Genomic DNA, 25,120 nt, shown 5'->3' on the forward strand with positions numbered 1-25,120 from the left:
GGCTTATTCTAATGCGAAGAAGTACCCCACTCTCTATGTATTCGTCTTTGTACTTTCGTCAGTTGCAATGTTTTCTTACTACGGCGCACATGCTTTCCATGGGTCACCTCTGAAGAACCGGTGTTCGGCCACCGAGATGTTTGATAGATCATATGGCGCGGACTGCGGTATAAGACCATCGCACATGGCCGGCCGTACGGAGATGGCAAGTAGACAATCCCGTATCCGACGATGACGCATCTTATCTCGTTCAGGCGTCTACTTCGCCAAGGACCGCGTTGTTTCAATGGACTTCTATGCCATGGTCAGCTCACTGTCTTGGAAGAATAGCACAAACATCCCTTCAGCTTGCGTAGCTCTCGCTGAGATCATCAATCTCCCGCAAACATTTACCTCGCAAAATCCGTTTTACGTGGTAAAGCAAACAGAATGGATTATGCGGTAAGAATGATACTTCAGCTCAGTCATGAAAGACTGACGATCTTGTTTGTAGTCGACACCTACTAGTCAACGTGTTCGATAGCTCGCATTCTAATGAACAGATCAGCGTCGCCGCCGCCACCCCCGCCGAGTCAAACATCCGGAACGTTCCTTTATCAAACGATCCTCATCGCCGTCCACCACTCTTGAATGCCCAAGTCGAGATGCCACGGCCTTCATACAAACTTGAGAAACTTCTCAGGCTTTGCCAAGACGCATACGTCCTGCCTGACCTCGATGAGGACGACAGCGCTGCGTCTAACGCACCAGATGAAGAGGAAGCGAAGCTGAAGAGTAGCGCACCGTATGCCAACGGAAAACCAAAGCGAGATTGGGTACGCGATGCGAGCTGGGTGGAGAAGAACATCGACCTCTTGTTGCCTCCGCCTGCCGATTCGACCCCAGGAGCAACAACGGCGCTACAAAAAGAGCGCAGGGCAACAATGAAAGAACAGGGGGGCGCGGACTTACTTGCTACTTTGGGATGGTACATGCCTCCAGAGTTCAATGAGAACTTGTTCCAGTGGGTGGTGGAGGTGCATTTGTTTGATCCTGATCTGCCTATTGCGGAGGATTTGAAGTCAAAGTGAGTTTGGGTTGCCTGTTGGGTTGACTTTGCGCACCTCGAGCCCACACCTTGGATCTCATCTTAAAGTTGAGCGATACGGTCCATGACAACCTACAATGTGAAGCGCTTGTTGATGTATTGCGCGGGCATGTCAAGGTATTTTCTGTTGTGTATGTCAACCTCCACACTTACCTATTCCGTGTCAAGGCCCACTTTCACGCTGCATCAGTGCCGCGTCAATGCCTCATCAATATTTCAATGCTGATCTATGCTGCGTGGTTTATTATGTGAGTGCCATTGTATTCTCTGTTCGGGTGTCACGCTCACTTAAGGTCCGGCAAGTGACTCGACAAATGAAGATCTGTAGGCATCAATGCGCTGCCAAGTTCGGGTGCACTGGAGAAGCTCGCGAGCACTCCATTCATGCTTATGGGTACTATGCACCGTCTCTGTCTGGCCTTTGAGACTCACCGAAAAAAGCTGGTCCTCCATCATACCTGCACCAGTTACCGATTTGGGGCATCCTGCACCAGGCATGGTTAGCCTAGCCCTCTGCGGCCTCTCTCGTATATTAGTTGGATCGGTATGCTGCACAGTATGAGTTGCCCTCACTGGTTTATGTGAGTTCATTCCGTCTCTGCACCAAGCACTCGCCTGATCATCGAGATTCATCCCTCAACATCAGACTTCTTAGCTCCAAATGACTTGTATCATATCGTTTCTCCGTCTCCGGATGCAAGCTCTTCTGAGGGCTTGAATAATATTATAGACTCAAACACTCGGCCTGAAGACCAACCGGAGGAATACTGCAAGTACAACAGTACATTTTTGTTGGTATTTGAGTCACTTGCAGACTGGCTCACATATTCCGTAGCTGAGGCTGCTGCTGCCGCTCGCATTCAGGCCTTGAATCAACACTTACAGCCTCCGCACAAACCTCTATTTGCCGTCGCGAGCCTCTTCTCAACCCTCACACATCACATGACCTATATATTGACGGTCCCCCTAAACATCGCAAACGGTCCTCCCAGACCTCCCCGTTAGACCTCTCAAACCTCCTCGACAACCCTCTTAAACCTCCTTGACAACCCTTCCAAACTTCCCTGACGACCCTCTCCAACGACACGCTCAAACATCCCTCCCGACCCTTCCAAACCTCCCAGATGACCCTCACTCGCAAGGTTTTGCAATGCCCGGAGAGCCAGCTCGGTCGACTCTTATAGATATGTAGGTTTCTGTCCTTTGGTTCACTATGCCGCTTTTTTCTTGACTATTGTTCTATGCAGAACGAACCAGCAACTACATTCCCTCCTCTCTGGCAGACTCGAGGGCTCGTCCACAGATCGATTGTGCGACATCATATCTGCGCGTTTTGTTCTCCTTCGATCGTTCCTATGCAATGAAGGTCTCAAGCAATGGAGGCTCGACCGATAAAGGTGTTGTGGATGATTTCGTCGCAGCAATCACGCCATTTTACTACTCTTTACGCCTCTTTGTATCGCACGCCCTCATTCCACTGTTTCGAGCCCACGAGAAAACTGGTGACTGGGTCGGAGACAACAGATATGTAGTAATTTGGGGGGCTCAAACATCGGAACCGCGATAGTGATGTTATGTTCATCCTCGGCATAGCGCTGGCGCAAGACGAATGAGTCTTGGAAAAGAACAATCTCTCCATCGACATTTTCAATCATGATGAGGGATGTCTTGGTTGTTCCGTGGGTCTTCTCGCCCCATTGGAAGTCAGGGACAATGGATAAGTCGATACAAAGAAGGGAGCGGGCGATGGACTGCACTTGTGCTTGCGGCTACAACTTGGGGAAGCTGCGCACCAAGCAATGCACGAGCCTTCCGGCATTTGGAATACCGATAAGCTCGCCAATTCAAGATGGTCGAGATCAAAGTAGCGATACCATGGCTGATAAAAAATATCTTAGCACATGCCTCACTTGAACTAATGCAAACCTACGAATTGTTTGCCCTCTGCTTTTTGGATGACCTACAGATGTAGAACAATTGCTACTTAGGTAATTAATTTCCTTCATACTCCCGGTTTGACTGTGTGATGCCGGATTCCTTGAACTGCATCTACTTCCAGCCATCCTCGAGCGCGATTAGATCCTCGCTTGGAAACCAAAGGATTTCCTTGATGAATGACGGGCTGGATCAACAAAGATTGTTAGTCCAAGGTTCTCAACGGCGATCTCCAAACTTACGGTTCCAAACGTGGTTCTTCGTTGACTTGGATCTATGGCTAAGCTCTTCCAGCCATCGCCTGCTCACCGTGGCTCAGTATCAAGAACATTGATTGTGATACTAGTGGTTTTTGACGAGCCCGCGATGGCGGACAAAGAGTCTCACCTTGCATAACGGCTAGACAATGGGCAGAGAGTAATTGATGGCTTGAGCTGTACATGCGTGGTTTGGGTATGTCTTCAGGCTCTTCCTTATCTCCCATGCGGAGGAGCCAGTATTCAGTTCAAGGGCCTTGTTGGTTGCAAATCACCATACTTTACGCTCAACTCGAGCGACCTAGATGTCATCATGTCTTGCTGTTTGGGCACTACTATCATGGCCAATCCTGCGAATTGAAAAACCGGAGCCGGGGCTGTGATTGAGAACCACCAATTGATCTGTATACATACAAATTAATTGATGAGGTAGATATATATATCCAGGGGATATCCAAACCTTTTCCATCGTAAAATCAACATCGATTGTGCAGCGCTGCAGCGTAGCCGAGAAATTTCCTGGATTCAATCCCGAATGATAAGCATCCAGCTAGGGTAGAGTTTTTGTTTTGAAATATGTCGTTCGTTATCTTCCTAGGCCTGCGCAAGCGAATATTGTGTAAAGCGAGTAACCTAAATGGCACTATGTGAGCGGCCGATGTCCGCCTAGATATATTAGTGGGCACCTTAGCGACTCCATCTTGCCTCTAGGTCCGAGATGGTGAGCTCGATCAATGAATGAACGCAGTCAGTGCCAAAACGAATTGCAGAAGTCTCCAAGGTTCTTCACCTGGCCAAGGGCTCATATCTCGCAGGTGACACGTTAAGCAGTGTTGGCGGTCACGGCGTCCATGCTGGCGGATATGGCAGATGAATCGAGCGTGAGTTTAGGGTGTTGGGCATAGAAATCGCTTCGACCTGGGCGCGTAGTCAATAATGCATCATGTGTTCATCAAAAGTGAAGACTAACATCATTAAAGTGAATTATGGCCTGCCACAAGGGAACATGGTTGGAAGGTAGGGATATAGCAGAGAACTGGCGGGAGATCATCCAGCTAACAGTGAATGATTCAAGATAGAGAGACATACACCTCTTGGATCGTAAGTCTGATCTGTCCAAACAGGAGGAACGGTGACTCTTGCGCGAGAAGAGAAGCGAAGGATTCTGCGGAGGTGACGTAGTATACCGGGCTGCTCTGAGTGTAATTCAGACAGAGGTCTATGTGGCGCGTGGGTGTACGATATGACCGGCGATGTCACTTGGTAGCGGCAGACTAAGTATAGGAGGAGGACGAGTTACATGAGACTGTAATGACGGTGATGTATGAGTTGTGCAAACAACAAAAAACAATATGAAATGCTAACATTCAGAGGGCGGTCGAGCCTTGAATTTTCATCTGCACTGGCCTGTAAGGAGATGTTAGTGCGCAGATTATAATTTACAAGTGCTTGCCGCGGCTGCGCGGCTCGTTGGATAAATCTAATTTGTTTCTAATAACAATTCTTTATAAACAAAATTCGATGTCTTGGAATTAACATTTGTTTCGTCTTCCGGCAATAGGATGCGCGAGTCGTGTCGTTGACGGATCCGTGAAAGGGCTGTTACAGTGTATGTGACAGTTTTAGACTTCTGAGCGAAAATATGGCGTGAGTTGGTCAAGGGAAGAATTCCGGCTAGAATGGATGAACCAGGCATGACAGAGGTTAGTGGGAAAGTTTGAAGTTCGCAGAAATCACAAAGGGCACGAGGAGAAACCGATGAAGGGCTGATTTATATTTTTGCGGTGTGTCAAAATGACGTCGACATTATTTGGAGCTTGAGCGTTGGAACGGCAACATGACGCAGTCACCACGAAATTAACGTATCATATGCTTGCGACAAAACACAAAGAAAGTGGAGTTTTGTTTATTGGTGTGGGCGGGGACTTGGCAAAGTTGTAAGTTATGGAGTGAAATAATAGCACAAAATAGTTAGTACATTTCTGAATCCGATGTAGACAAAAACGAAATAGCCGATGATCATGAGCGCCGAGCGGTAGTCCTAGTCTTAGGAGAGCGCAATGAGGACTTTAGGTCGCCCGGCAAGATTCTGGCACTGGCGAACACAAAAGCAGATGACCTGGAGCAGTATTTGATGGAAGGGTGTGGGTAGTTGTTTCGGGAATTACTGAGATGGAGGTTGCGCCTCATTCAACAGGACTTTGTGCATGTTGTCCACGAGGTTTGTGAAGGACGTGATGTGCTTGTCGGTATCCGAATCAGAGAACCAGGCCGCTTCAAGGATTGATAAGAAGTTGAATTACGTGCCATGGAGTTTCGCCATTATGTCTCCCGACCTTTTCTCCAAAACCAGGTCTCCGGATATTGCGGCGGAGAGCGATAGGAGGTTCGACCGGATCTCTGGCGCTGGCCGCAAAAATGGCAATATTTGGTGCAAAAGGAACTGCCGCGACTCCGTCAAAGCCATCTGAGCGTAGGTGAGAGAGAGATTGAGATTCAAGGATGCGATTCTCCTTTCCACTTCTTCCACTGCATTCGCCCTATCATCACCCGACGCGCACTGTTGCAGACGATTGCACAGAAGTGCTATGGAGAACGTGAGGTCATTGCCAAACTCCCGCTCGTCACTGAGATCCTGCGATTGTAGGTGAGTCAGGAAGTCCTGCTGAAGCTGCGCGGCGAGTTTGTCGGAATGACTGGGGTTATATGAAGTGCTCTCTGCTTCCAATATCAGTTCGTTGAGTTGATCTTTGGACTTGAACGATGGAGCTAGTTTGCTATAACTCAGAGGCTTCTTCGCGTAGCATCAACCTGGGGGTGTATATCCATTGTCAGTGCGACTGAGGGCGATATATATCCAACTTACATTTACATCGTTGGCCACAAGGCTAATATCTTTGATGTTAGTGGAAAGATCCCACTTGTATATGGGGGCGTGTAGACCCGAGCTGGCAGTGAGGAGGAACATTGCATCTGTGGAAAAGGCTGCGCACGTCACCCACGTTGCCACCCATGAAGCTACGGCGCGTGAGAATGAGAACGGGAATTGATTCCAGACGAATGACTTACTCGGTCCAGCCGTCTGGTCAATGAAACCAGCAATCTGGATGTACTCCAACGTGCGGAGTAACTGAACGCCCTGAAGGGCGCCGTTGGGAATGAGACGAATGCCGTGACCAGACTTAGCACGCCGTGCAACCTCCTCTTGCGCAGTATCGCCGCTAGTGGAGGTGAAAGGCGCCCGCAAGCAGAAATCTGAAAAATAAGAAAATTGTCATTTTGAGCGATAACCGCGTGCGATGGTTGCAAAGGACGCGCCATCGATGGGGTTAACCATTGAGGTTTGGCACATAGAATTCTGGTTCTCAGCGGTAGAGTTACAGATACTGTAGCCAACCTGAGGGCCGCGGATAGTGGCGGTGTTGAGTCGACTTGGCAGGACTTGAAAAAGTCGTTCCAGTGTGAACGTAAGCGCACACGAAAGAGGAATTGAAGCTCACAATTCCTGACGGGTAAGCTTAGGCGTTGTCGACAAGGGGGTTTGGGTCAGCTGGGTCAGGTTGAGCAAGGGCAATGTTTGACGCAGCAGTGATGGGCAAAAGTACGGAAAGAGTGGAACGAGACGTGTCTCAAAGTTTGGCGATGAGAGAAGAAGGGAGACGAAGAACGATCCAAACACGCCGTCGTGTTCGTATCAGCAGTAGTCCCCCCCTGCTACACATTGAGCGTCCAGCCATAGGAAGAAAGATGCAGAGCCTCGCGATCGACCAAGACCGTGTCGGAAACAGGCCCATTCGAATAGATTCGCGACATTGCATGGAATGGACATAGGATACTGCATGAATCGATATACGCTCGAAAGGGACGTGAAGACCGCGACTTTTGCGAATGCTGAGTAAGAATCGCGAATGAAGAATGACTTTGTGAGAGCGCAAGATAAGTTATTAGTAGGGAATTGTCCAATGGGGAGTCACGCTGAATAGGGATGTAAGGGGTAAGCCAGGGACGCATGGGGAAAAAAGAGCTTGCGCCGGGAAGTTGAAAGGCGCAATGCTGTAAGAGGTAAGCATATTTTTACGCCGTAGGGCGCATCAGAACGGACCTCGCACAAATGCCAAGAGAGCTTTCGAACTTCAATTTCCACGTCTTTGCTGACTACGGTGATGTGAGCGCACCATGTCTGAAAAGTCAAGTAGCACACTGGCACATACCTTCTTTCTCACCAATAGCGCCTGCCAACCCACCATCCAATCTTTGCACTCCTTCTCCAAACCCTCAGAGTCTCCTGGGATGCAGGCAGCTTTGCCATTCAGACGCGTCTTGATGGCCTCAAAGTCTCGCAGACAATGTTAGAGGCGATGCCGATGGCAGACTCGACGACTTGAAGACTGGCGCGGAGGACATCGCTGTGAGCATCTGGAGAGCACGGATTAGATAGGATACAGAAAGGACCGAGACGGTATACGTACCGGCAAGGGTTGCTCGAGAACGATGCTGTGTGCAAGTGCGTCTACATTCTGACAGATTTGACACTGAAGTCTGGATGCAGCGTAACTGGGTCAGGCGTTGGTAATGTGGGTACTCAAAAACGCACTCTACGGCAAAACGTTGGCGAGCGAGAACGCTTTGCTTACTCCATGACTTGAATGTCTGACTGGCAGCATCGACTGCCTGGTCAAACTCCTCCACGGCGGTCTCAGGGACCCACCGTCGTCCCCACCTCATGAACGATCACAAGCCTCTTGGTCCTACGCCAGCTGTTTCACGATAGTTTCTTCGTCCCATGGTGACATTGCGCTAAGACCGATCAGATCAACTTCGGCACTGCATAGGGAGGGAGGGGGAGAGGGGGGGGGTGAATTCGCGATAGGAGGTGGGGGTGCCCATATGAGCAGCGAGGTCGGATCCCGGGATGAGGGTTTCAACTTTCGACGCAGGAGCCAGGGAAGTTGTCGATCAGGACTTAGAAGTTCGACTGTGGGTGAAGCCGATGGGTGTGAGTAGAGGGAGGTGTGGGAGAGAGGAATGTAACTGCATAACGACAGAGTACACTGAGTTCCATTAAAATAACCTGATTGGTATCGCAGATGCCTGAGAGGAGAAACCCTTTGCATTAGATTGGAGAGTGGGAGATGACAATCTAGCGGAGCCTGCGTGAGCAGTAGTTCCAATCAAAATTAGAGGCCTGAAAATTTCAGATGCAAGATGTAGTCACGTGGTATTACATCATACAGCGCAAGTACGTACTTACAAGTTATTGTCGATCACTCTTGCTCCGGAATACGTACCCATGGAAACAAAATTTATCTTTTCCGAGTCTGAACATACTGAACGTTGTTAGGAATGCAGGTACGTGTGTCTTTCTTGTTGAAAAGATGCAGATTGTCGGCCAGTACTCGACCGCTCGACGCTTTGAAAAGGGCTATCAGGACGGAGAGGTTTATGGAAGGATATTGACGCTGATACGGCTGACTTATGGAGGGTGAGTAAATTTCAGGATCTGGCACGTTAATATGCTGATGTGAAATTGTACTTTAGAGGTCGATATTGAGCAGGAGAATCTAATGATTGCGACATCCCAGTTTTTATCAAGCTCGATAAATCATCGACTCCACCGTCCCGAGAGTTCTAGGGTTAGAAATATTCACATTATAGAGAAATACTCTCCAAGAGGTGAGCAATCCGTTGATAGCTGATATACTCGTCTCTAGTATCTCTGGACCGTCAGCCGTACCCCAACTGTCCGGTCTTTGTCAATGACCCTGACCGTATTTCCTCGGTCGAGATTTATCCATGGGACTCTACTAGCGACGGGAATTCAGATTATCAGATAACGAGCCACAGGTACAAGCCCTCGTCATGGAATACCTAATCTTACTCATGCGCCGTTTCACACCCTATCATACGAGTTCAAGAATTAACATCCCTACCCAAATGCCAGCGCAAACGACTAGTATCTAATTCTGCACACACCCACGCACCCAACCCTAGCCCCATCTTAATACGCGAAGCAATGGTATTCCAGCTCATCTAAGAAACAGGCCTACCCACGGGCCCCCAACACCAACAGTCACTCACGTCAGGAGGGTACAGCCCCCCATTGCCTCTACCCTCGCAACACCCAACCGCAGGATTTCATAACGAGTGGCCTGTGCCCAAGACCGTGTCTGCGTGGAATGAACACAACTTCATAGAAAACATGGGCTTGTCCGGCTCGCGCCGCTCAGCTAACGCCTGTCGTCATCAGCAAGGTAACAGACATCTTCGACCTTGCCTTCCTCATCAGATGCGTCATCGCTCGTGAGTTATGACTGGGAATACGGATGCGCCATGCGGAGGGGGAGGGGCATCGTTGCCTGCTGGTTCAGCTGTCGCACGCGCCGCCTAGCGCGATACACCGACTGGGCAGCAGATGAAGAAAATGAGGTGAGTCGCGGTATTGGCAATCTGGGGGTATCACTTTGATGTTGCCAACAGCTGCGTCTCCTCGGCATGCGCCTTTTTTATCCTTTGCTTTAGCGTTCATCTGAGCACGACCAGCTGAGTCCATACATAAAACCATCGATTGTACGGCATACTACTCACGGCATTTCTTCGTTCGGCCGAGTTTATTGTCGCTTCCAAAGACGTAATCGTCGCCCTTGCTCACTCGCTTTGAATACTAACTGACCTTGCACTCTTACCTGACCGTCGAGCTGGCTTTTGAAACAGGCGTATGCGACATGCGGTGACTTACGACTTCCATTGGGTACCGATTGCGCCGGAAGGGATAGTGTATCCTTTCAAACAGGCTGCAAGTGTGTCAAACTCCTTCGAGCTCGAGACATACCAATCGGAGTCATTGCCCGCCGTTCATAGCGTGCGGATGCTTTGTTCATCCTTCGAGCTTGAGCCATACCGATCGAAACCATTGCCCACTGTTCGCAGCGCACAAGTTGCATTGATCCTGCTGGAGCTTGAGCCTTGCTGAGCGAAGATGTTGCCCATCTGTTCGCAGGTGGTGAGTGCAGCGATCCTTCGTTGAGTTTGTGGCTTGCTGACTGAAATTGCTGATATATAAGCAGGATGTGAGTATATTGATCCCCCACCGACCTTTACTCGCTCACACAAACCGCACAAATGTCTGATCCGTCGATGGCCTGCGAGTACGTTCGTTCCAGTCTTTTTCTTTTTTTCGGGATGCAAGTCTCCGCTGACCTCCGGCCATGCCTACAGGAGACACTGCTAATCCGGTCATGGATTGCGAGCGGGTTGATTCTCTGTCAGGGTCGAGTCGTGTTGACGAAGACGTGGCCCGTGGGTTCAAAGAGTGAGCGCATCAATCATTTATTGAGTTCGGACATCGCACACCGACAACATTGTTGATTCCCGTTGACAGCTCATGAGTGTGTTTATCCGCCTTCGAGATCGAGCCTATTTACAGGATATTGGAAGATGCTTGCATCGTACGCATCATTCCAGGACCGCACGACTTAGGACTGCCTACGCTTGCTTCACGCGGACATCGTTGCTGTGTGGAACTTCCGCGACCCTAATAAAGTAATGTCTATCTTCGCTATCATCGCACGTATTCCGATGTTATTTGTGTACAGTACTTGGAAAGCAAGGAGTTCAAGACGTTGTTGGTGAACACGGTTGACAATCTAGACGTTGGACCTACTACCAATCCCGTCAGGGCCGTGTAGGCTGATTCTTCATGTGGATTGATTTTTGTTTCATTATTATTTTCACAGGGCTGTTGGACTGTCTACAGCGGCAGCCATTGTGGGCATCGCGCCTGCCTTGGCAGGACTCGCAGCTCCTATTGTAGCGCCGGTAGCGGCAAGCGCTTTAGTCGCGAAATGGGTATATGATGCGCGCCAGCTGTTGTGCGTGCCGCTAAATATTGTTGTTTGAGTGTATATTGACACATCCCGTTCAGCGGCGCGGTGCTCCAGCGCTTTGTCGCGCACATTGTCGATTTGACCCTAAAAATTGGACATACGTATGGCGCCGGTTTCTTCTGAGCGTCCCTCAAGTCGCCCCATGCCGCTGCGTTGGCTCGAGAAGGTTTTGAGGTTTCTCTCCTCGAAGCTGCGAAGTTCCCTCGGTCAGCGTATATCTATCTTTAGTACACGCAGTCGCTAATCTTTGTGACAGTTATCATATCGGCGAGAGCCTGCTCGCGTCGATCCACCCTTTCTTGGCATTTATTGGTGCAGAGGAGGCTGTCGTCGACTACGGGTTCAAGATTAGGGTGCGGGCGGTCTTCAATGCGTCGAAGTACATTAGACGGTCGCCGCCCTCGTCGTACAGCCTGGTGCCGCAATCAAGTTGAGCCAATCCAAGCGAAATGGACGTGGTCCCCATCCCTCCTATTCGCTGAGTGCTTATTTATTTTCTGCTCCAGATGGCTCAGGACCCAAATAATTGGTCTTGGTCAGCGGTCTGCGATATTCTAGGGGTTATTTTTTTGTACTGTCTCGACTCTTTTTACAGATCAGACCAGAATTTGACGATTTGCTATTGCGCCATGCCTCCAAGTGCGGCGCAACCGCTATCGAAGAAACAAGAGTTACTGAAATTCAGTTTGAGGACGAAGGCAATTCCAAACCCGTTTCAGCCACCTGGAGGAATACAGGCGCTGTAATGGAGGGTCGCATACCCTTCAACTACCTGGTTGATGCATCAGGAAAGAACGGGATCGCGTACGCGAAGTCTCTCAATAACAGATGCTTTAACCCAGCCCTTGACAATGTTGCATGCTGGGTATACTGGGATGCAGAGCACACTTACAAGCCGGGGACCAGGCGTGAACATGTCATCTAGAACGAAGTGCTTGAAGGTATGAAAAACAATTTCAAGTCAATATGACGAACTTAATTTTAGCAGACGAATCTGGATGGTCTTGGTTCATTCATCTTCGTGACGGATCCGCATCGATGGCGTTGTTATGGATCAAGAAATAAGCAATCACAAGAAGAAGGCTCTCCACGCTACCTCCAGAGATTCAAATCAAATCTTTTACATGCAAGAATTACTCAGGGCTCCTGGAACCATAAAAATGATTGGAAAGGGCACTATTTGAAAAGACGGCAAACCAAAAGCTCTGAAATCTGCGAGCGACTATAGCTACTCTGCTTCCGCTTATGCTGGGGATCATTTCCGCACGGCAGGGGATGCCGCAGGTATTGTATTTCCCTTGACGTTTGTCGTTGCCCAAAAATTGACCATTTTCAAGCTTTCATAGACCCATTCTTTTCCTCTGGCGTTCATTTGGATTTGTCAGGAGGACTTTCGGCCGTTCTGACGATTGTGGCGTCGATTCGAGGACTTTGCAGCGAAGAGGATGTCCAACGTTGGCACGCCTCAAAGATTGATCTTTCTTACAAGAGGCAGGCACATTCGGTCTCTGGGATAGCAGCTAACGGAGTGTTATTGCAACTTTCTTCCCTCAGTCCTTGGGACGCTACAAACAGATCCACAACCAGGATATGCCGGTTATGAGCGGCGTGGATGAAGACAATTTCGACAGAGCCTTTGAGTTCATTAGGCCAGGTGGGAATTTATATTTCTCTCCAATCCACTGCAAACCCTCGCTCAGGCTGATTGCCCATGCGCAGCGATACAAGGAACGGCAGGCGTTGGTGAGACGTTGACAGAAGATGAGATAGAGGCATGTTTGTTTAGTGGTTATCTTCCACGACATCATCTCAATTCAGCTGATAGAAAACCACGGACTTCTACCGCGGCGTTTTGATTCCAAGTGAATCCGAGATGCATCATTCAAGCGCAACTGGGTAAGATTTCCTTGTCCGTTCAACGGAATTACGGTACCAAGCACAATAGATCAGATCCCACCCCGATGTCCCAAACGGCTCAAAGCTCGCCGCTGAATGGGGCCTCGGGCGCTTGGTTGGAGATACTGATAAGGGCGCTCAGATGGTATTCGATCAGCTCCGCCGAGCAACGGCCTATCCAAACGATGACCTTCGTTTGCGGTGGAGGAACACTTGGAATTCAAGGCTGTTTTGGAACGAGGCAAATTGGGTTTGGTGAATTCATAGGTTGGGTAATGCAGGTTTGCATATATGCTAAATGAAATTGTCAATGCAACGCAGAGTCTGTTTGTATTAAGTATGCTAGCAGCTGCAAATTGCGGAGTGTCGAGGCGAGCGCAGTTTCCAGCCCTGCGGTCACTCACGTTATTCTGAATCGCGGGCGCTTAGAGCATCGGGACCTCAAGTACATCATCCGTTCCTCAGGGGCGAACCAAAGTTAGTCTCTGTTTGCAGGACTGGCAAAGCCTGTAGTAGTCAAATGAGCACACGTAGCATCAACGTCCCGAAGTCAAGTCCACAGATAAAGACCAATTTGTAGCTGCACAGTGCTAATAAACAGCGTGGGGCGCTACAATGGAGGCCCTGATGTGCCCTACGCGGTCATCAACGTTCAGCCACGAAAGCGGTATCGTTTTGCTTACTGAACATAGCGCGCAGGCCCAACTGCATTTTTTCGATTGATGGCCGCAATATTACCATAATCGAAGTTGATGGTCAATACGCCAAGCCGCTCGCATATGTCTTTTTCGTTCGTAATAGCTTTGGGGGGTTGCGTAGTCATATCAATTGGCATTTATACGCGCGAGCTACTCCTTTTCTGAGCCTGGACTTGAATCAAATTTTCTGCAGTGGATTGACTTTAGTATTTGCAGAGGCCCCTGAATATTTGGTGGCTTCGATTCAGTCGAAGCAGGCCTGGGTACTTGCTCTAGCATATTCGCCTTGAGGCAGCAGGATTGCATCGTGCGGAAGCAACAAGACAATTTGCATTTGGGACAGCTAGCCGTTGGCCCCGTCATAGGCCTTGGGAACAGCACGTCGGTCGCGCGGTCCTTACGCCACCTCCGACAATTTTGCATGTGTTTTTGACAACTCAAACACTGAGTCGGATTACTATGGCGGTCCGTGGATGATTGGCGACGGTTCATTTTCTCGCGTTTCCCCAGTATTTTTTAAAGTCCGCTGTATGTATTATTGCATCTACATAGATTATTATGAGTTGCAGGTCACACTAACAGATGTTGAATGCACTTGGTAAGAATGGTCGAGTTCCGGCTCGCGAGTGGCAGGTCTGCACTACGATCTGAAGGACCATTGATTCCTGATGTTCAATCAACAGCTCCCGATGAACTTATAAGACCATTCATTGAAGATTATGTTGCGAAGGGGTATCATAATTCTGAAATTGTCTCTCGTCTAGTACGCAAGCACTACGATACCAACATGTACAATGTTTCGTGAGTCACCAATCGACTTCTGATCAAAAGTACACATTGTGAGAGACTCTAGTACGAAAAGACGTCCCAATGCAGGTGACGTGTTGGAGAGAGCCACGCACATGCCTATCAACCTTCAACGAGTCCAAAGCCCCAAATACGCAGCCGTACTCTCCCACCATGAAAGGGAAGGACAAAGGCAAGACGACCTGCATTGAACAGGAAGAAGACACCTGTTTTGGTGTCGGAGTGTGCTAGTCGAGTGATAACCATCCGCTTCTTATTCGCCAAGTCCTGGAGGTGGATATGCGTCTGGTTCTGAGAAGGCAGGGAAGAAAATATTCGATGGAGAATGTAGAACGACGGTATCGATGTACCACATCCGATCTGGGCAGCCATTAATGAGTTTGAGTCTATTGACAGAGCGCAGAGAACTGTATACCCACCTCTAACACGCGCTTGCCGTGTACAAAGCTGCCCTCATAGACGAGAGGCACAAGGTCTGACAGTGCATCAAAAAATTGCAGCGCAGACCGTGCGTTGAAAATAGACGGTTGCTCCGATGCATCCGGGTCATCAGCATTTTGTGAGATCAATTGAAACCTCACATCGAACAGATCACGACGTGGAGGTGAAAGTTCACCTCCGCTAGCGAGTGGGATCGTGATTGGAGAGTAAGATATTTTGGATGGTAGGCTGTGCACCAGATCAGTTTTTACGGCATGAAGGTGAGCGGAAGATGAGCAGTAATTATACGTACTGTGTTTGCGAGAGAAAGCTCGGTAAATGCGTCTGGAATAACTGCCTGCGCAGAATCGTCCTCCACGTCGAAGTTGAACTTGAACATCTTGCAATGAGATCCAAAATGAGATCTATATAATAAGGTTCTCGAGGATGAGTAGCCTGTGCAAGCGATGATTATCACATCGTTGTTTGGCAAGGCAGGTCAAGAAGGCCTACCATCCATCCGTATCGTGGACAAAGGCACCTTCGCAGAATATCACAGGCGGAAATACGAGCAGATGAACATCACGGCATGTCAGGTGAATGTTCTCGTCGTCGTATTTGACCCAACAATTAAGGAATGGCTCATGGAGCGAGTAATAATGGAGTTGTAACTTGAGTGCTTAGGCTACTTACATAACACTGCGTACCGATTGTCGCTGCAATCTTGGATATGACAGGTAGGACCATTATTCGTTTTTGAGCACAGGCAATTGTTGACGCGGCAGGACGACGAAGATGAGTTCGAAGAGGTTCGGACGCGTTTGAACCAGTTCTGGGTAACCCCGAACCCGTTTGGAGGTTCGGTCCTGGGGCTATGTCGGACCTAAGGTTGCCGCGCCCTCCTGTGACAGATAAACTGCTTGATGTGAAAATCAGCACACTTGGCGCGATTACACCCACCGATCGCGTTGCCTCTGACAGAAAACCTCGACGATTGGGGATCAGCCTCCACTTCCAAATCAGACGGAACAGCCTGAACCTGCACGAAAATTTAGAGAGAGCGCAGAGACTAAAGGGCAAGTTTGAGAACCTACCTCGATCTCTGGGGTGGATGAAACAAGTTCATGATAGACGTCATTTGGGGGAACAGGGCTGCGGCTGCCGGAATCCTTCAAGCACTGTTGTGCAACATTAGCCGTATTCCAGGACATTCAGTACGCATTCACGTGGACTCACAGAGGGTCTGAGGTTATTCACACCGTCCTTAACCTTCCCCAGAAATCGACGAACTTTGCTACAGGGTCGGTGCTAGACGAAGGATGCATCAATTGGGGTGAACCAAGTGATCCCGAAGAGTCATGTACCGAGCTTTCACTGGCTGTTGCTTCGTTAGATGTGTGGGTTTCTCGAATCAGTGATTTGCCTTTTGGCCCCTCATTGTTGTGAATAGCAGTTGGTGATTTGAATCAATCTGCAGCGAAGTAAGATAAGGAATGGTCCTACATTGTTTGCCTCGCTTTATTTGCTGTAGTGTTGACTGCGAGCGCTAAACGAACGAGTATAGGCATTCAATGTTCACTGGCAGCCGCGTCGAGTCTTTGCGCGTTAAATCGGATGTCGTCGTGTATCAACTTAGCTGTACATCGAGCCTGGACAATAGCCCATGATTGAGTGCAGGCAAGCCACAGTGTATGTATCTCGAATATTGATAAAGTAGTCTCTGATCTTAAAGTCAAGTTAACTTGAAGTTCATCCTGACCGGTACCCTCGGGCCTCGGCGACTCTGATCCTCGGTTGGCCATTACTGAATTCTGATCGGAGCTTTTCACTCAAGTTGGCCTGTTCATGCTATGTACTAAGTACTTAGCAGTCTTGTAACGCGGGTTTGGCCTCACTGGTTTCACCCTTGGTGGTAGATCTACAAGTAAACAACAATTCACCTATGTAGATGATGTCGAGGTAATTCTTACGGACGGGCAGCAAAGCCGTACAAGGGGCAACTGTGTTTGGCCACAAACCGATTCGAAGGTAATTAATTCTACCAAACCTCTCGATGCAGCATTCACACTCACATTCAAAGGTTTGAAACGCGAAAGTGGCTGTCCTTACTTCCAAACCAAACCAAAAGGCACTGTCCTCAACATGCGAATGAAATGATCAGTTCACTCCCAGCGAAGAACAACAATTCGAAAAGTTTTCTCCTCCTCTATGTCTACTATAACTCAACAGATCTTCAAAGAAATCACCTAGAAGTCGTCATCAGAGGCTCATCGATACATCCATCGGCGACCTCACTCTACACTACTTCAACCTTATCGTTCTCAAACACAGTGCTCTTCAAATTGTACTCCGCTGCGCAGCTCGCATCGTCAACGCCACGCCATTCCGAGTCGCCCGCATCGGCGCACCCATCGCAGAAGCAGGCTACGTCGACATATTAGACAACAGAGATCGGTGGAGGCCGTATCACCGTTCTCCTCCAGCTCGCTCCCGGAGAGAGGGTATCAAGAACACAGAGGCGTAACTCTGGATTAGATCTTACAAGGCTGCCACATAGGTGTCGTCAATAGTCGGCCTGGCTTGACTAGAAATGAGGTCTGATGGCTGGTGGCAGACCTTCTGTTCCGACGGGATTGTTGGCTTATATAGAGATTCGTGCCCAGCGTAGTTGGTATCTGCGTGCATCGAGGACTTGAGTGTGTTCATGTTTTTATACCTGCATTTTTATGTTAAACGATGTCACCCAGTTGCAGAGGGTATGACATCATTAGGGACACGTTTCTAGTGGGAAATCTGCGCGGTAACTTTGCTGCATCTTTTGTTATGGATTGGATGTGCATGACAATGAGCTGAGGGTTGTACAACTACAATGACCTTGAAGATAAGTCTCCAGGGAGTTACCCGCTTGACATTATCAGGAGACGAATGATGATGACGTCTGGGGGGAAAAGTAGACCATCTTGTCATATGCTAAGCACATCTCGGCCTACTAATGGATGTAGGTACAATACAAGTCCTTTATCGACGCCGGAAGGCACATGGCCAAAGAGGGTGCAAAATCATTGTTTGGTAGGTCAAGTTTGCACTGGAGTGATACAGTTAACCGTCTGACACGCACGATGAAAGCCAGAGCGGGTGTAAATATCCTTCGTGGTGTGGCTGGCACAGGTCTGCTATTGTTGTGCCACAAGTACGGCTATGCTACTTTCATTTGCTGTCGAATCCCTAACTCTGAATGCTTCTGCAGATTCCAAGAGCTCACTTGGGGAAGAGTATACCAGGCTGGATCTGGTTGACCGTGTATTGGAGGATGTGTGATGCAGTAGGAATACGGCGGAACAGTCATGGTAGATGAGAAGACAATTCTTCAAATACTCAAGCAATGAATAAAGTTTCAAAAGTCACTTCTAAGAGTAGATGATAGCACTGCAAGCAAGTATCAGGGTAATCCTACAACAGCTATGCCAACAGGATAAAAGATCAACAACTTGTATTAGAACTGTACCAGACTAGGATGAAGCCATGCAAGATAGTACTATACACCGATATGAACGAAACCCATCATCTGCTCGAGCGGCACTTTCGTCTTCACGCCGTTTGTAGCATGGTTGAGTGCCCGGGCCGCCTGTGTACAATCCATAATGCCCTCCTCAAACATCTTCTCGTAGAAAGCTTCGACGTGTTTGGCGAGAGCATCATCGACCAATTGTCAACAAGGAATGGTAGCATATCGTCCTCCACAACAGCATTATCATGAAAAACAGGGACAGTTGCAGAGGCCGCAGAGAGGGTAAGGTGTTTGCACGTTTCACTCTGCGAGGACGCGAAGATGCGCATGTTGGAGAGAAGGAATTGAAGGAGGGAGGGACGGGCAATGGAGAAGGTCGAGGAATTTCATTGATGCTCGTTCCTTCAACAGATGAAAAGGAAGACATGTGTCGATGCCTCGGACGAGTCATCAAGTTGGTGATTGGGGAATATAATTATGTTTGACTGAGTGTGAGTGTGGCGACGAGTTCGACCGCGAAAGAATAACAAAAACATCGTCTTGATTGCATATGGATGTGCATTTGGCAAGATTGTAGGGTGTTTCTCGTTCTGAAATGACGTTGTCGACAGACTAGAGGACACAGCTGTCGTCGCGTATCGGGTCCCCTGTGGTGTTAGCTACTCTTGAAGTTGAATTGGCCGGGCCCACATGATGTACCATAAATATGCCTGTATGTCCCATCTTCTGGTCATCTGTCAATCACATTTTGGAGCCGTTTGCATTACTCCGAACCCGGGCATGAGTCGACCCATATGTAACTTACCGCGCAAGCTTCTTACACACAAGTCTTGACAGCCACAGGTGCGCTCTGTTGAAAGTGATACTGCTGCAAGAAGGAAGAGAGCCGAGTTTAAAAGTTGGCGATGAGGCTCTGCCATGCGGCACATGCCTAGTCCATGACTCCGAGTTGTGGTTGAAACTTGAGAACGTCATTCACCTTGGTCCTTGTCCTACATATTACTTAGCCAATGTAATATGTACGTATTTGAAAAAGGACAACACAAACCTTGTGTATACCTTGAAAAAAAAAACCGATTCAGGAGGAAAATACTTGGTGCTATTTGAGTTTTTACACATGCAAGTTGGTGCACAGTTTTAATTAATAGACGTAAAGGATTGTGAATGGTGGTAAAGGTAGAGTGGTATGGGAAGAAGATCATCGGGAGCAGATAGGAGGTCCCGACGCATTACAAGTCATGAAAGACAATTGGAAGCAAAACAAGCAGAAAGCAAAGATGGAGATGTACCGTAAATGACGAGGAATGATATGAATTCAACTGCTGCTTCGTTTGGCTAGTTGGAGCAGAGCAAGGGTCGACATGTCAAGAATATCAAGGTGCCCGTGGAAGATCGACTGTATAGGAATTAATGCCCCCGTATACTTTTTCCAACTGTGCGCACAGTCTCGACTTGACAAAAGTTCAATATATTGACAAGCAGACTGTCATGCCCTCCAGCATGCATCCACTGTCTGAGAGATCCAGCGCATTGATTCCACGACTGATTGAACCCAATGAGTGTGCCCCAGCAAGGGCTCACCGACTGGCTGCCCCATCGCTGCATCCCACAACCGAACAGTCATATCCAACGAACCAGTGACGATGCGAGTTCCATCTGGCGAGAATGAGACTGATTGAACTGAATCAGGGTGCCCCCTGAGCATGGCCTGAACAGCCAGCCAGTTCATATCATGTCCAGATACTGCACGAAGAACATTCGGAAACCGTGCGGAAAGCTTTCTGGATAGTGGAGAGTTGACAGGTGAGAATGGGAGTGCTGATACATACAGATGTGGTGTGCTGTGTAAAATGATGCCGCCGAAGACTTGAATAACCCTCTGTACATTCATTGCAGTCGATGAGATGTCTTTGAATTCGGAATGGCCCTGTGGTTGCGCATGAGCACCTCATCTGCACTCAGTAGAAATATACTCATCGTCAGCCACTGGGGAATGAGTGAAAGGGCAGGGAAATCGAGTGGAGATAGCCCAAGGTGCTTTGCAGGCTCTTGTGCACCCCGAAGTGCCGATTGGGTATCAGTCTATGTGACCACCGAAATTTAGAGAGAGAGCAGAGACTGAAGGGCAAGTTTGAGAACCTACCTCGATATTCGGGGTCGATAAAACATGTTCATAATGGTCGTCATTTTGGGGAACAGGGCCGCAGCTGTGAGAATCCTCTGAGCGCTGTCGTGCAATATTAGCGGTATTCCAGGACACTCAGTACGCATGCTCGTGGACTCACAGAGGGTTTGAGCTTGTTCAGATCGTCCTTGACACTGCCCTTGACCGCCCCCAGAAATCGACTGAATTCGCATCGAGGTTGGTGCTAGATGAAGGATGCGTTGATTTCAGTGATTTGGAGTGAACCAGGTAATCCTCGAGAGTGACATACCGAGCCTTCACGAGCTGGTGCTTCGTTAGATGTGTAGGTTTCTTGAGTTGAAAGCCTTGATGACTTGCCTTTGGGCATCGTTGCGAATAGCAGTTGACGAGTTGAATCAGTCTGTAGCGAATAAAGATAAGGAATGGTCCCACATCGTTTGCCTCGAGGCTTTATTTGCTGCAGTGTTGACTGCGAGCGCTAAACGAGTATAAGCAAATATTTAACCGCGTTGTAGGAACAAGTTCCTGGTTAGGCTTACTTTACCCCTATTTACCTTGCTTGTGTTGGCACTTGGATAGCTTACATAATCATGTTGGTCTTTTACCCTTACTATCACCTGGTGTGATTTAGAATGCAGTTTCCCTTACTCTCTCTCTCTCTCTGAGCTCTGAGCCTGGTCCAGAAACCCTTTAGGGTCTTACACTGTCAACACTCTGACATAGCAGCTAGGCAGACAGACCCAACACCAGATTACCTCAATCTGAATTGTTGTACCCACAGCGTCTCTCAGGGTACAGCACGGGTAACACCGACCAAGGGTACGGGTGCCCACCAAGTCTCTGAACACCGTAGGTAAATCACCAAGAAGAGTGTATTTCAAATGATGATATGATGATTTCTACTTCTCCTTGTCGACTACCGTCCAATTCATCCTGAGTTCTACAGAAAAAAAGAGTTGCAATTTCGCAAATTGAACATTAGAATCACTGAGTATCGAGAAGCAGATTCTTTTCAGCATACTAGGAAGTGGAAAGGCACATCGCAAAATATCTCACCGCAGCATTAACCACCCACACAGCTTCAATTTTACTTCCCCAGAAAATAGGGAACAGCTCTGGGCTGGCCAATCCAAATCCTCGCCTTACATGTTCGGTGAGCTGAGCCTGTTCCTCACGGAAATCGCGCATTTGGTCGTCCAGACGAGAGTAAAGGCCCTGAGGGTGCCATTAGCTTTGTATAATGATCAGGAGGCATGATCATGATCAGTGACTCCACCGCAAGACAGGGACATGATATATTTGAAACAGAACGCACGTGAGGCTCTCCTTGACGCAGTCAATGATATCTTTTAACTGGTATACAACTGCGGTCAGCACCCGTTTGATCAGATGTGGTGTTAACGAAAATTTGACGGAGATTTGCTGCCAGTGCGTTGGAGCTGGCCTAGTGAATCCTGTGTGCGGAATGACATAGTATCAAATGTGTGTTCAGCGTCTGCATGGATAGAAGCATGAGATGCTGAACGAGGAGGGAACGACTGGTGAGCGCTCATGCCTATTGCTGTGTACACTGTAGTCTTGATTGCATTCCAGCACGAGGCACGAGAGCGTGGGATGCGGGGTTTTGGGCTGATCTGTTGTGGTGCGCTTCCATCGGAAGTATCCTTCTTGTTCCTGCACCACGAGGTATCCGCCTTGTAGTAGTTCTGCACATCGCTCGTAGCACTCTGTATTCTCGCTCTGTGGTATCTAGTCTGCTCTTTTGTTGCTCTTGCCGTCGTCATTCTCCTTCCGCCTGTTTGGTTCGATGGTGGGCACCCGCCATTTCCCCCGTGTGGTGGAAACCCCTGTCCCAGACTCACCTGAGCGAGTTCCACCTGTCGACTCACCCGCCGGTGCAGATTCACCTCCCGCTGACACCCTGGCAGACTTGGCCAACTTGGCTGAAAACACCGCACCTGGGCTGCCCCGCCTGGGCAGCGTCATCTGTCCTTCAGACGAGCATGTTGAAGAGGACGGCCTGCTCTCACCAGTGCATCCTCCTCGTGGCAGAGTGCATATGCATTCTGGCTGCTCCCCCTGCTACCAAAAAATCCAAAGGGAAGCAGAGGGCCTTCCCTCCAGAATTCCAAGGCTTCTCCCCAGCCTCGCCTTTACCGGGCCCTTCAGCACTCCCCTCTCCTGCTCCTTCCGGTCTCACCCTCCACATCCCAGGGGGTCGCTCTCCTGGGCGTTCCTCCTCCCTTCCCCCTCCTTCCTCTTATGCAGTAGAGGCTCTTGCGGTCTTCTCTAGGCTTACCGCTGGCCACGACCTCCTCGACCCTACAGTTCGAGCCCAGGTCCGCCTGGCATTCTGCGACCACGCAGCTGTGTTGGACGTGGAGACCTTGCTGCCTCCTGTGTCCGGCAGTGGGTTTCCACCCCTGCCTACCTCCCTTCCAGGTAAGCATTTCCTCTGCTCCTCCTTCCCCGCCTTCCCAGACCTCCTGGGCCTTCCCTGGACCTCCTTTGGGCGCATATATGCGCCCTCCCTTGATGTCCCCCCCCCTGCACCTTCCTTCCTGGTGCTTCCAGGCGCCTCTCCTTCTCTCCCATTCCTTCCTGGGCTTACTTTTCTGCCCCCTTTCCTAGCGCTCCCCACAGGCAATCTTCCACTGCCTCCCCCTCGCACGCTGCTTCCCAGCGCACAGCTTGGGGGCTTGGCTTCGCTCTTGGGGGGCTCATCCTCCTCGACGACTCAATGTTCCCTACCTTCAGCTCCTTCCAAGCTCTGCGGCAATACCCTTCCAGAATCCAAGGTGGTGGCCACCGCTCTGTGGCACAACTGGGCAGTACACATTCCCCTGTCTGCCCTATCCACCAAGTCCCTTCTCCAACTCGGCTCCTCCTCACGCGCCCAGTCTGACGCCGACCAGGCACTCTCTGTCAAAGGGGGTGTCCTCACTGTTACCGCTCCCCAATTCAACGGTAAATCGGAGAGGAACCTGTCATCTGAAGAATGGCTCCACGCGTGGCCGCGCCTGGTTAGCATGATCCGTCGGTACCTCCCAGGCGATCACGCGAACGCCATCGCGGATTCCTGGGAGACCCATTTCACCGTCCTTTCCCGCCGCTATGACTTTTTTTGTCAACTTCCACCTCTACTTGAAGTATGATATCCGGGTGAGGCAATCCTTCGTGCACGACCACTCCTTTGCCCCCTTCGAGTGGCAGGAAGAAGTCTGGCGCGCCATTGTCCAGGAGCACAACACCCCAGCTCTCCAGCCTTCCTCCTCGTCCTTTCCGTCTGGTGCACGCTCTGGCTCTGCCACATCCTCCTTTCATACCCCCACTGTTCCGTCTGCAGCCCCCAAGAATTTCACAGCCCCAACCTCTACAGCTTGGCCTGCCCCACAGGCCCATGCCTCCGCACATAGATGTATCTTCTGTGGGAGTTCTGAGTGCCGCTCCCGTGCCTGCGGCACTACCCGCACCTCCTTCATCACCTTCGACGCCACCTCTGCACACGCTGTGGAGGCCCTCACACGTCTCAAATGTGCTCACAGTGACGGGTTTCTGCCAGTTGTCACTCCCTTCCTCTGGGAGAAGTGGCACGAACTCCTCGAACGTGCTGGAGTACTCAAGGAGTTCGCGGATGTTCCTAAAGGCATCCGATTTGGCTGGTGCCTTGGTGTTCCGGATTCCTTTCCCCTTTCCTCCTCCTTCATCCCCAACAACCACAAATCAGCTCTTGATCACCCAGATTTCATCTTGTCTTACATCCACTCTGAAGTTGCCGCTCGCTGTTATACTGGCCCGTTTTCCCCAGATTGCCTGGAATGCCTCATAGGTTTCTTTCACACTAGCCCTCTGGGTGTTATTCCCAAACCCGGCTCCACTAAATTTCGTCTTATTCAGGACCATTCCTTCCCCCACAATAATCAATTCATCCCCTCAGTAAATTCTGCCATAGATTCCTCCCTCTTCCCCTGTAACTGGGGCACATTGGAAGACTGCGAACGCCTCGTCACCGAGGCTCCTCCAGGTACGCAAGTCGCTGTTTTCGACGTGGCCTCTGCACACCGCCGATCGCACCCGAAGACCAGCGGTACGTCTGTGTGATGTATGTGGTCGACGGGGTCATCCAGATCTGGATCGACCACGCTGCTTCATTCGGGGGTGCCAGTTCCAACGGCATGTTTGGGCGTCCTGGAGACGCAATCGTCGCCATCTACAGGTTCAACGGTGTCAAAGACCTCTTAAAATGGGTCGACAACTTCATTTTCTTTCGTTATCCTTCTGTGAGCCCTCATCCTTCCCTTGCGCTCTCTGCTCCATTCTTTTTCCTGCCTGCCACTAACATTTTCTCTCCACTTCCTTCCGTGTTCTCTTTAGCGCTTCTCCCCACACGGTCCGTGGGTGTATTCTTATGACGAATCCCTCATTTTTAGTATCGCACTCCGACTCGGCTGGCCCTGGGCCCCAGAAAAATTCATGGCCTTTG

At 49.6% G+C, this 25,120-nt stretch overlaps 8 protein-coding genes across 8 annotated transcripts; 2 read left to right on the forward strand and 6 right to left on the reverse strand.

The window, feature by feature from the left end:
- Nucleotides 1-253: 253 nt before the first annotated feature.
- On the forward strand, nt 254-1,070 carry DEU56DRAFT_747553 (uncharacterized protein; the record flags this gene model as incomplete). Its single annotated transcript, XM_041349286.1, has 2 exons — nt 254-441; nt 494-1,070. Coding segments are annotated over 2 exons (765 nt in total), but the record flags the coding sequence as incomplete, so codon positions are not given.
- A 1,486-nt stretch (nt 1,071-2,556) lies between these two features.
- Nucleotides 2,557-2,742, reverse strand: DEU56DRAFT_747544 (uncharacterized protein; the record flags this gene model as incomplete). Its single annotated transcript, XM_041349285.1, has 1 exon — nt 2,557-2,742. The coding sequence occupies one exon, from the start codon at nt 2,740-2,742 to the stop codon at nt 2,557-2,559; it is 186 nt and encodes a 61-aa protein (XP_041202282.1).
- Nucleotides 2,743-6,358: 3,616 nt separating this feature from the next.
- DEU56DRAFT_929875 (uncharacterized protein) lies at nt 6,359-6,727 on the reverse strand (the record flags this gene model as incomplete). Its single annotated transcript, XM_041358682.1, has 2 exons — nt 6,359-6,534; nt 6,571-6,727. Coding segments are annotated over 2 exons (333 nt in total), but the record flags the coding sequence as incomplete, so codon positions are not given.
- Nucleotides 6,728-7,223: 496 nt separating this feature from the next.
- On the reverse strand, nt 7,224-8,004 carry DEU56DRAFT_929876 (uncharacterized protein; the record flags this gene model as incomplete). Its single annotated transcript, XM_041358683.1, has 6 exons — nt 7,224-7,332; nt 7,382-7,434; nt 7,491-7,615; nt 7,653-7,695; nt 7,749-7,818; nt 7,874-8,004. 6 exons carry the CDS (start codon nt 8,002-8,004, stop codon nt 7,224-7,226), a joined length of 531 nt encoding a protein of 176 aa, XP_041202284.1.
- A 23-nt stretch (nt 8,005-8,027) lies between these two features.
- Nucleotides 8,028-10,516, reverse strand: DEU56DRAFT_918769 (uncharacterized protein; the record flags this gene model as incomplete). The annotated part of the gene is made up of 4 exons (XM_041358166.1): nt 8,028-8,310; nt 10,016-10,070; nt 10,109-10,328; nt 10,388-10,516. 4 exons carry the CDS (start codon nt 10,514-10,516, stop codon nt 8,028-8,030), a joined length of 687 nt encoding a protein of 228 aa, XP_041202285.1.
- A 305-nt stretch (nt 10,517-10,821) lies between these two features.
- Nucleotides 10,822-12,087, forward strand: DEU56DRAFT_918770 (uncharacterized protein; the record flags this gene model as incomplete). Its single annotated transcript, XM_041358167.1, has 8 exons — nt 10,822-10,870; nt 10,927-10,960; nt 11,013-11,147; nt 11,201-11,234; nt 11,298-11,368; nt 11,419-11,578; nt 11,669-11,704; nt 11,758-12,087. The coding sequence occupies 8 exons, from the start codon at nt 10,822-10,824 to the stop codon at nt 12,085-12,087; spliced, it is 849 nt and encodes a 282-aa protein (XP_041202286.1).
- A 2,578-nt stretch (nt 12,088-14,665) lies between these two features.
- On the reverse strand, nt 14,666-16,194 carry DEU56DRAFT_929878 (uncharacterized protein; the record flags this gene model as incomplete). The annotated part of the gene is made up of 6 exons (XM_041358684.1): nt 14,666-14,923; nt 14,983-15,184; nt 15,256-15,383; nt 15,677-15,885; nt 15,944-16,022; nt 16,078-16,194. 6 exons carry the CDS (start codon nt 16,192-16,194, stop codon nt 14,666-14,668), a joined length of 993 nt encoding a protein of 330 aa, XP_041202287.1.
- A 5,301-nt stretch (nt 16,195-21,495) lies between these two features.
- On the reverse strand, nt 21,496-24,814 carry DEU56DRAFT_761155 (uncharacterized protein; the record flags this gene model as incomplete). The annotated part of the gene is made up of 10 exons (XM_041350508.1): nt 21,496-21,577; nt 21,713-21,852; nt 22,207-22,343; nt 22,527-22,609; nt 22,668-22,896; nt 22,937-23,264; nt 23,420-23,657; nt 23,735-24,338; nt 24,429-24,542; nt 24,700-24,814. 10 exons carry the CDS (start codon nt 24,812-24,814, stop codon nt 21,496-21,498), a joined length of 2,070 nt encoding a protein of 689 aa, XP_041202288.1.
- Nucleotides 24,815-25,120: the final 306 nt, after the last annotated feature.

This window comes from Suillus clintonianus (genome assembly GCF_016758775.1).
Source record: "Suillus clintonianus strain FC179 chromosome Unknown DEU56scaffold_143, whole genome shotgun sequence".
NCBI classification, from domain to species: Eukaryota; Fungi; Basidiomycota; class Agaricomycetes; order Boletales; family Suillaceae; genus Suillus; species Suillus clintonianus.